We start from the raw sequence: 11226 nt of genomic DNA, 5'->3' as shown, positions 1-11226 counted from the left end.
TGTCTAAAGTTAAAGGTTCTATGATGACATAATATGTTGTCTTCTTCAGAGATCTAGAACCAGAACTAACAGGGCAGGATTCTAGAGTCTAGAGGGGTTCTAGAGTCTGGTGATGAGCAGTAAGTAGTCTTCTTGGATTGGTTAGATGGATGAATCTAGTTCACTTTTCAAACAATCATAATAATTAAGCCAAATCAGAGTTCCATTTCAGTTGAGAGTTGGGTGTTGATGGCTCAGTAAGTTTGTACAGTAACTGTATGGCTGGGTATTGAGAGTTGGGTGTTGATGGCTCAGTAAGTTTGTACAGTAACTGTATGGCTGGGTATTGAGAGTTGGGTGTTGATGGCTCAGTAAGTTTGTACAGTAACTGTATGGCTGGGTATTGAGAGTTGGGTGTTGATGGCTCAGTAAGTTTGTACAGTAACTGTATGGCTGGGTATTGAGAGTTGGGTGTTGATGGCTCAGTAAGTTTGTACAGTAACTGTATGGCTGGGTATTGAGAGTTGAGTGTTGATGGCTCAGTAAGTTTGTACAGTAACTGTATGGCTGGGTATTGAGAGTTGGGTGTTGATGGCTCAGTAAGTTTGTACAGTAACTGTATGGCTGGGTATTGAGAGTATCTTGTACTGTACAGTCAAGCCTATGGGTCCGGACCGTCCAGTGGTCTGTAGAGGGCAGGAGCATTGTCTTGCGTCAGACACTGACGTCACTCCAACCCAACGCTGGTCCTGCGATCAACAGGCGACGGTTGCGCTGTCTGACGCCTGACAATGGGCCTGGTTGGTCTATAGAAGCTAGGGAATAGGGATGTGGTGTTGTGTACATGGCTGTGAGTTGAACGAGCACTAAACGGAACCCTATTCCTTATACAGCAGACTACGTTTTAGCATGAGTCTAGCTAAGAGCAGTGCACTATACAGGGAATAGGGTGCCATTTGGGATCCACACTTAGAGAGCCCAGAAGGTGAGCAGCTTGTTGCCATTCTCTGAGTCCCAAATGGCACCCTATTCCCTATATAGTGAACTACGTTTGACCAGAGCTCTATGAGCCCTGTGCACTATGAAGGGAATAGGGTGCGCTATAGTGTGCCATTTGGGACATAGCCCTTTGTATTGTCTTGCTTCACTGCAGTGCTGAGTCAACTCCTTAACACACTGAGCCAGACAGGTCTGCTTCCCCTGGAGTGTAGAAGTCAGGAATGGGCAGGCCGGTGTGCAGGGTCACCTACAGAACAAACAAAAATCATAATCTTCCTCCTCCTTCCTCCTCCCCTTCCTCATATCCTAGCAGCAGAAAATAATAGTTCTCGAAGCAGATTGAACAACTATCTGTAGATGTCATTGCAGGTATTGAACAGCAGGTGGAGTCGTTGAACTAATGTGAAGTAGACTGAGCTATTGTATCACTGCATGAGGTGTTAGCAAACACTGCATTACCAATAGAGCCACAATACCCATAAAACCTAGCAGTCAAACAGTTCCAATCGTTTTTTCACCATTCATTTTTTCTGTAGTAGATTTTAGAAATACTTTTAAAAAAATGTACCTTTATTTAACTAGGCAAGTCAGTTAAGAACAAATTCTTATTTTCAATGACAGCCTAGGAACAGTGGGTTAACTGGTCTAGGAACAGTGGGTTAACTGGTCTAGGAACAGTGGGTTAACTGGTCTAGGAACAGTGGGTTAACTGGTCTAGGAACAGTGGGTTAACTGGTCTAGGTTAACTGCCTTGTTCAGGGGCAGAATGACAGATTGTTACCTTGTCAGCTCAGGGATTTGATCTTGCAACCTTTCGGTTGCTAGTCCACCGCTCTAACCGCTAGGCTACCTGCCGCCCCAACTACATATGAGGGCTGTGTTTAGTGGAGGCGTGACGTTTTGACAACCGTGTAAATCTCTCTAGGACAAGGTGACTTTTATCAATATATTCTCCTGTGTTTAGCCCTGTCGTCCTCAAAAAAAATGGAATGCTAATTAGTTGCTAATGTGGCTATCATACAGAACTACAAATGACTGTCTCAAGCTGGGGTGGCAGTGTAGCCTAGTGGTTAGAGTGTTGGACTAGAAACTGTAAGGTTCTACGTTGGGGCTATAACGTTGTTTCTACGTTGGGGCTATAACGTTGTTTCTACGTTGGGGCTATAACGTTGTTTCTACTTTGAGGCTATAGCGTTGTTTCTACGTTGGGGCTATAACGTTGTTTCTATGTTGGGGCTATAACGTTGTTTCTACGTTGGGGCTATAACGTTGTTTCTATGTTGGGGCTATAACGTTGTTTCTACATTGGGGCTATAATGTTGTTTCTACGTTGGGGCTATAGTGTTGTTCTACGTTGGGGCTATAACGTTGTTACTACGTTGGGGCTATAACGTTGTTTCTACTTTGAGGCTATAGCGTTGTTTCTACGTTGGGGCTATAGCGTTGTTTCTACTTTGGGGCTATAACGTTGTTTCTACGTTGAGGCTATAATGTTGTTTCTACGTTGGGGCTATAACGTTGTTTCTACGTTGGGGCTATAGCGTTGTTTCTACGTTGGGGCTATAACGTTGTTTCTACATTGGGGCTATAACGTTGTTTCTACGTTGGGGCTATAACGTTGTTTCTATGTTGTTTCTATGTTACCTGTACGTTTCGGTTGAGGCTGATAGCAGGGTAGTAGAGCCCCTCGATGCCTTCGAAGGCCACAGGACCCTGCTGTTCGTCGTTGATGAGGAAGATGAGGACCCTTCTGGTGAAGTCTAACAACACTCCTACTGTAGCCCCTTTACTGACGCCCCCGTCCGTCCTGAAGAGACGCACAGACTGTCAAATACATACAGTATGCATAGTATACAGTATTCAGACCCCTTCCCTTTGTCCACATTGTGTTACGTTACAGCCTTATTCTAAAATTGATCAAATAATATACAATTCTCATCAATCTACACGCAAAACCCCATAATGACAAAGTGAATTACAGGTTTTCCTGAAATTTTAGCAAATGTATAAAAAAAAAACAGAAATACCTTATTTACATAAGTATTCAGACCCTTTGCTATGAGACTCCAAATTGAGCTCAGGTGCATCCTGTTTCCATCGATCATCCTTGAGATGTTTCTACAACTTTATTTGAGTCCACCTGTGGTAAATTCAATTGATTGGACATGATTTGGAAAGGCACACACCTGTCTATATAAGGTCCCACAGTTGACAGTGCATGTCAGAGCAAAAACCAAGCCATGAGGTCGAAGGAATTGGCCGTAGAGCTCAGAGACAGGATTGTGTCGAGTCACAGATCTGGGGAAGGTTACCAAAAATTGTCTGCAGCATTGAAGGTCCCCAAGAACACAGTGGCCTCCATCATTCTTAAATGGAAGAAGTTTGGAACCATCAATACTCTTCCTAGAGCTGGCCGCCGGGCCAAACTGAGCAATCTGGAGAGAAGGGCCTTGGTTAGGGAGGTGAACAAAAACCCGATGGTCACTCTGAGAGACCTCCGGAGTTCCTCTGTGGAGATGGGAGACCCTTCCAGAAGGACAACCATCTCTGTAGCACTCCACCCAAATCGAAAAACCTGTTTTTGCTTTGTCATTAGGGGGTATTGTGATGTCATTATGGGGTATTGTGATGTCATTATGGGGTATTGTGATGTCATTATGGGGACTTGTGTGTAGATGGATGAGGAAGAAAAAAAACAATTGAATCCATTTTAGAATAAGGCTGTAACGTAACAAAGTGGGGAAACAGTCAAGGGGTCTGAATACTTTCCGAATGCTCTGTTTGACATAGAAACACCGGATTTTCGTCATAAAAAAAATACAAAAAAAATCTAAAAATGATTAATAATATTAATAATGACAAAGAGAACGCATGTTTACATTTTTACAAAAAATAAATAAATGAAATATCTAATTTACATACAGTAAGTATTCCCACCCTTGAGTCAACACTATGGTGAGAAAAAAATATCTATTTAATCACTTTATAACGCAACAAAATGTGTAATAGGTAAAAGGGTGTGAATAGTTTCTGAAAGCTCTGTAAATACCTACAGTCCTTTTTCTTTCTTCTTAAGAAAAATAAAAACTTGCATTGTTGGAAAAGGACCGTAAGCATTTCACTATGTCTACACCTGTTGTTTACCAAGTATGTGACAAATACAAGTAGATTTGATTTGAGTCCTACTGACACATCTTAAGCATACAGGTAAAAGAAGCAGTATCTTCACAGTCGTGTAACCGGTGTGAAATGGTCAGCTGGTTAGCAGCTAGTTGTGTTTAAAAATCGGTGACGTCACTCGTTCAGAGACCTGGAAGTAGTTGTTTCTTTTGCTCTGCAAGGGCCGTGGCTTTTATAGAGCTGTAGGTAACGATGGTTTGCGGGTGACTGTTGTCGATGTGTTCAGAGGGTCACTAGTTTGAGCCCAGGTCAGGGGCGAGGAGATGAATGGAAGCAACACTGTTACACTAGCCAGAGTGGATTGGTTGGTGTTTCATTATACAAAGCCTCTCCATTAGCTGTTGGTGTGGATGCATCAGGTATACCAGGTGACCTACCTGTTGGTGTGGATGCATCAGGTGTACCAGGTGACCTACCTGTTGGTGTGGATGCATCAGGTGTACCAGGTGACCTACCTGTTGGTGTGGATGCATCAGGTGTACCAGGTGACCTACCTGTTGGTGTGTGAGTTGTTGTGCATGAACCAGGAGCGGTTGTTGTCCACGTACATGGCCCAGGCCCTGTCGTCTTTCCCCAGCATCACGTCCTTCAGCACGTCGCCGCGGGCAACCCCAAACGCAGGGTCCGGGTGGTTGTCGTAGCGATCCACCGTGATCTCCCAGTAGTGCACACCGCGGGAGAAGCCTGAATTACCCATGACCACCCTGTCATCGTAGCTGTTGCACGTCACTGTCAGGTTGTCGTTGGAGAGGATGATGTCAGGGTGGGCTGACGCGGGGTCAAAGGTGAACCAGGCAACTACAAGAAGTAGACACACACACAGACAGATAAAGAAGTTCACTTTTAGGTTTTACCACCATAAGGAACCATCAGCATGGTGAAAACACCTAACAGAGGAGATGAGGCTAGAAACTGGTGGTCTGAGGTGAGGTTAGACCAGCGTTTCCCAAACTCGGTCCCGGGGACCTCAAGTTGTTCACGTTTTTACCTATCATTCCACTCCTTGACGAACATTGTCTTTGGCATATGACACGTGAATACAAGGAGTGGAATGACAGCTACTGCATCCCAGAGTGTTATCAGAATAGAAGACTTATGTACTGGCTCATACTCTATGGTACGGTACAGGCAAAACACATATCTCTGGCACATACTGTCAAATACACTATTATTATACATAAATGACAGATATTACAAATACAATAGTCCAGTAGACACTCAAGGAGAGGGCCGTTGCTATCTCTGTGGGCGCTCTATGGGACTTGATACTGTTACCATGGTAATTGGAACATCAGAACACGAGAGTTCCCATGGGAACATAAGTTTAAAAAAAAAATGTTGATTGGAGGTTCCCAGTGAAACCTGGAATAACTGAAGCCCTCATTGGACAGCAAACTGCTCACCCTTTGGTTATCAATTCAATGATTGGTTGCTGTGATGACACTGGCAATGATCAGGTTAGGAGTGGAGCAGAGTAGACATTCAGCAATGAGAGGGCTAAAGGGTGTGTGAACCATCCATACCTGTGGCCAGTATTTGCATATCACATGGAGATTGTCCAGGTGCAATGTGAAATGAATAGAGGGAGAGTGAGAGAGGGAGAAAGACGGCAAGAGAAAGAGAGAGGAAGAGGAGGGAAGAAAGTTGGGAGAGAGTGAAAGAAAGAAAGAGAGAGAGAGGAAGAGGAGGAAGAAAGTTGGGAGAGAGAGAGAGTGAAAGAAAGAAAGAGAGAGAGAGGAAGAGGGGGAAGAAAGTTGGAAGAGAGAGAGTGAAAGAAAGAAAGAAAGAGAGAGAGAGAGAAAGAGGGGGAATAAAGTGGGGAGAGAGGGTTGAGAGAAAGAAAGAGAGAGAGAGAGGAAGAGGGGGAAGAAAGTTGGGAGGGAGAGAGAGCGAAAGAAAGAGAGAGAGAGAGATGAAGGGGGGGAGAGAAAGGGGGCAGAGAAAAAGAGAGAGAGTGAGGGGAAGGGAGAGAGTGAGAGGGAGCAGAGTAAAAGCACAGTGTGTAGGAGGTGAGGGTGGAGGGTGGGGGGGGGGGGGTGGTAGAGACTGTAAAAGCCGTGTTGAGTTTATCAGGGAAACTGCTTCTGTTCAGTGGCCATTTTAGTATCACAGAGAAGACTCATATTCCAACCAGCCTCGGGATTCTTTTCCCAATCAACGACAAGGGCTACGTAGATTATTACAGCACTCTGTCCCCTAGACTATTTACCAGACGGGGACAAAATTAAAGGCGGGAACAAATGCTTGTTGCCTGGCATCAAAATATGTCAATTGAAACCTGAAACCAATAGAATCTATCCAGGCATGTTTGTCTTGTTTTCCAGATACAGTGTTATCCTTGTTAAACCAACAGCTACATAGGACAACGTCAAAAGAGACAATCCAGTCCAAAATCACGTCACAAAGAGAGAAGGAGCTGCCTGGATCTCACAGGTCCACTGACGCGCGACAAGATTCTGTTATCTGTCTGTCTGTCTGTCCGTACGTACGTGTAGAGCTGAGCAGCATACACAATGGGAGAGCAGGTGGCAGGCAGGGGTAAGGGAGAGTGGGAATACTGTATGTGTGTGTACCAAAGCTGTGTCCAGGCAGTCCGCGTTTCGCCGTGCATAAGAACAAGCCCTTAGCCGTGGTATATTGGCCATATACCCCCCTCCACCCGGCCTTATTGCTCAATTAGAACCCAGGTCTGATAGGCAGCTGTCTATATGCTCTTTAGATTCACCGTCACCAATCAGAATGTGCTTTAGCCAACCGCTGTCTGCGTGGGCTCATTGCCATGCTAAACATACATGTCTCGGGCATGACAACGATGGATAAGACGAGTTGGTGACACTGCAGCACATACGGTATGACTGCATCCCAAATGGCCCCCTATTCCCTGTTAGAGTGAACTACTTTTGTCACCCTATGGGGCCTGATCAAAAAGTAGTGCACTACATAGGGAACAGGGGGCCATTTGGGCCATATGCTCTATAGAGCGGGCTCAGGTAGGGCTTACTCTCGGAGGTCTGCATGGCCAGTATCTTGCTGTACTGTCCCACCCCGCTGGCGTTGAAGGCTTTGACCCTGGACATGTAGGTGCTGTTGTAGTGGAGTCCATCCACCGTGCAGATCGTCTCCGTCCCCACGTACACTTCCTGTAAGAACCATGACAACTTCCTGTTAGAACCATGACAACTTCCTGTTAGATAATCGTCACACTGGTATGATTGTGGCTAGCCTCGTACTTCTGTTTGGAAACAGAATGTGAAGGATGGTTGTACTAGACGATGGCAGCTATTTGTCACAACGGAGACTGTAGAACTGACCCGTTTACAAGAGTATAAAACACGTTTAACTAGCTAATGTAGCAGAGGCGATTTGTTGGTGATGAGGTAGCTCTGCCTGAGACTTGTAAAGCCCACATGGCATCCTTGGACCTTGAGAATGTCCTCTTGGTCTAACGGGTTAAGATGTGGGCTTGTTTAACAACACACAGTCCAATAACAAGAAGATGAATAAAACACTATCAACCAAGGCTAACAGAGGGGTGGGTGCTCTATCTTTCTATAATTACACTGGCCCATTTAGAGACTTTTAGACTCAGTGCTGATGAGAGAGGGGGAGGGAGAGAGGGGGGGGGGGGCAGAGAGAGAGAGGAAAGGAGGGAAAGAGAGGCCAGGAGTTGGTACTGCGTGAGAAAAGCAGCATCAGTAGTACCTGCAGTAGGAGTGGTAGTGGTAGTAGTAGTAGTAGTAGTGGTAGTAGTAGTGGTAGTAGTAGTGGTAGTGGTAATAATCATAGTAATAGTAGTAGTAGTAGTAATGTCATAGTAGTAGTAGTAGTAGTAGTAGTAGTAATAGTAATAGTCATAGTAGTAGTAGTAATAGTAGTGGTAGTAGTAGTAGTAGTAGTAGTAGTACCTGCAGTAGGAGTGGTAGTGGTAGTAGTAGTAGTAGTAGTAGTGGTAGTGGTAGTAGTAGTAGTAGTGGTCGTAGTAATAGTAGTAGTGGTAGTAATAGTAGTAGTAGTAGTAGTAGTAATAGTAATAGTAGTAATAGTAGTAGTAGTAATAGTAGTAATAGTAGTAGTAGTAGTAGTAGTGGTAGTGGTAGTAGTAGTAGTAGTGGTCGTAGTAATAGTAGTAGTGGTAGTAATAGTAGTAGTAGTAATAGTAGTAGTAGCAGTAGTAGTAGTAATAGTGGTAATAGTAGTAGTAATAATAATAGTAGTAATAGTAGTAATAGTAGTAATAGTAGTAGTAGTAGTAGTAGTAGTAATAGTGGTAGTAGTAGTAGTAGTAGTAGTAGTAGTACTGTAGTAGTAGAGTACATCTATACCTCTTGATTGACAGAACAAGACTGTGTGTGGGTGTGTGTGTGTGTGTGTGTGTGTGTGTTTGAGACCCTCCCAGCTGACAGTTGTGTTATTGACCAGGCCCTTCCTCCTGGAACGATATCATTCAATGCCTCTCGATCACATGACTCGAATCTATCAAAAAGATTCCATCAGCGTATGGATTACCACCTGTTACCATGGAGACACCCACCCTGAACTGTCCCCCATTACTATTAGGGCCCGTGACAACACCAGAATCATGATCACCTGTTACCATGGAGACACCCACCCTGAACTGTCCCCCATTACTATTAGGGCCAGTGACAACACCAGAATCATGATCACCTGTTACCATGGAAACACCCACCCTGAACTGTCCCCCATTACTATTAGGGCCAGTGACAACACCAGTATCATGATCACCTGTTACTATGGAGACACCCACCCTGAACTGTCCCCCATTACTATTAAGGCCCGTGACAACACCAGTATCATGATCACCTGTTACCATGGAGACACCCACCCTGAACTGTCCCCCATTACTATTAGGGCCAGTGACAACACCAGAATCATGATCACCTGTTACCATGGAGACACCCACCCTGAACTGTCCCCCATTACTATTAGGGCCCGTGACAACACCAGAATCATGATCACCTGTTACCATGGAGACACCCACCCTGAACTGTCCCCCATTACTATTAGGGCCCGTGACAACACCAGAATCATGATCACCTGTTACCATGGAGACACCCACCCTGAACTGTCCCCCATTACTATTAGGGCCAGTGACAACACCAGAATCATGATCACCTGTTACCATGGAGACACCCACCCTGAACTGTCCCCCGTTACTATTAGGGCCCGTTACTATTAGGGCCTGGGACAACACCAGAATCATGATCACCTGTTACCATGGAGACACCCACCCTGAACTGTCCCCCATTACTATTAGGGCCCGGGACAACACCAGAATCATGATCACCTGTTACCATGGAGACACCCACCCTGAACTGTCCCCCATTACTATTAGGGCCAGTGACAACACCAGAATCATGATCACCTGTTACCATGGAGACACCCACCCTGAACTGTCCCCCGTTACTATTAGGGCCTGGGACAACACCAGAATCATGATCACCTGTTACCATGGAGACACCCACCCTGAACTGTCCCCCATTACTATTAGGGCCTGGGACAACACCAGAATCATGATCACCTGTTACCATGGAGACACCCACCCTGAACTGTCCCCCATTACTATTAGGGCCCAGGACAACACCAGAATCATGATCACCTGTTACCATGGAGACACCCACCCTGAACTGTCCCCCATTACTATTAGGGCCCGTGACAACACCAGAATCATGATCACCTGTTACCATGGAGACACCCACCCTGAACTGTCCCCCATTACTATTAGGGCCCAGGACAACACCAGAATCATGATCACCTGTTACCATGGAGACACCCACCCTGAACTGTCCCCCATTACTATTAGGGCCCAGGACAACACCAGAATCATGATCACCTGTTACCATGGAGACACCCACCCTGAACTGTCCCCCATTACTATTAGGGCCCGTGACAACACCAGAATCATGATCACCTGTTACCATGGAGACACCCACCCTGAACTGTCCCCCATTACTATTAGGGCCCAGGACAACACCAGAATCATGATCACCTGTTACCATGGAGACACCCACCCTGAACTGTCCCCCGTTACTATTAGGGCCCGTGACAACACCAGAATCATGATCACCTGTTACCATGGAGACACCCACCCTGAACTGTCCCCCATTACTATTAGGGCCCGTGACAACACCAGAATCATTATCACCTGTTACCATGGAGACACCCACCCTGAACTGTCCCCCGTTACTATTAGGGCCCGTGACAACACCAGAATCATGATCACCTGTTACCATGGAGACACCCACCCTGAACTGTCCCCCATTACTATTAGGGCCCGTGACAACACCAGAATCATGATCACCTGTTACCATGGAGACACCCACCCTGAACTGAAGAAACACTGAAGCTAAGTCAATCTCCAACAAAGGCTGGTTTGAGCAATAAATAAGCATTTGAAAGAACTTCCAGGTTCTCATGGAGACACTTAACTGTCCCCCATTACTATTAGGGCCCGGGACAACACCAGTATTGCAATACAAAACACGAAGCAGATTTAACTTCTGTAGGAAAATAGCCCTAATGTTGGAAAGAAACCAGAGTCACATTTATAACAATATTTGACATACAGCAGGTTTGTATAATTTTGCGATACTGGTATTGTCCTGGCCCTAGTTACTATGACAACACACCAACCCTGAAGTGTCCCTGTGTTACTATGACGACAACTATCCTGAACCGTTCCCCTGTTACCATGACAATACCCATCCTGAACTGTCCCCCTTTACCATGGAGACACCCATCCTGAATAATCCCCCATTACCAGAGACACCTACCCTGAACTGTCACCTGTTACCATGGAGACACCCACCCTGTACTGTCCCCCATTACCATGGAGACACCCCCCGTGAACTGTCACCTGTTACTAGGGAGACACCCACCCTGAACTGTCCCTGTTACCATGACAACACCCACCCTGTACTGTCCCCCGTTGCCGTCGTCCAGCTCCAGGATGTATCCATCCACGGCGATGGTGGAGAGAGGTGGCTGTTTCCATGACAACGTGGCGCTGTTGTTGATGGTGCAGCACTCCTCCAGCTGGAGCATGGGGGC

The 11226-nt window shown here is 45.8% G+C and overlaps 1 protein-coding gene across 1 annotated transcript in view; it reads right to left on the bottom strand.

The window, feature by feature from the left end:
- The window catches only part of LOC115138855 (E3 ubiquitin-protein ligase TRIM9-like), an 84998-nt gene continuing 73772 nt past the window's right edge, over positions 1 to 11226 (bottom strand). Inside the window, exons 7-12 of the mRNA XM_065025086.1 lie at positions 11089 to 11226; positions 7160 to 7298; positions 5682 to 5720; positions 4653 to 4956; positions 2623 to 2785; positions 1 to 1225 (exon numbers count right to left, since the gene is read on the bottom strand). The exon at positions 11089 to 11226 is cut by the window's right edge and continues 8 nt beyond it. Of these exons, the coding sequence (XP_064881158.1) occupies positions 1148 to 1225; positions 2623 to 2785; positions 4653 to 4956; positions 5682 to 5720; positions 7160 to 7298; positions 11089 to 11226 (861 nt within the window). The 3' untranslated portion in view covers positions 1 to 1147. The remainder of the gene's footprint in view (positions 1226 to 2622; positions 2786 to 4652; positions 4957 to 5681; positions 5721 to 7159; positions 7299 to 11088) is intronic.

This window comes from Oncorhynchus nerka, linkage group LG12, assembly GCF_034236695.1.
Source record: "Oncorhynchus nerka isolate Pitt River linkage group LG12, Oner_Uvic_2.0, whole genome shotgun sequence".
NCBI classification, from domain to species: domain Eukaryota; kingdom Metazoa; phylum Chordata; class Actinopteri; order Salmoniformes; family Salmonidae; genus Oncorhynchus; species Oncorhynchus nerka.
Note: the sequence above shows the minus strand (reverse complement) of the source record. Positions and strands in the feature narration are given on the sequence as shown.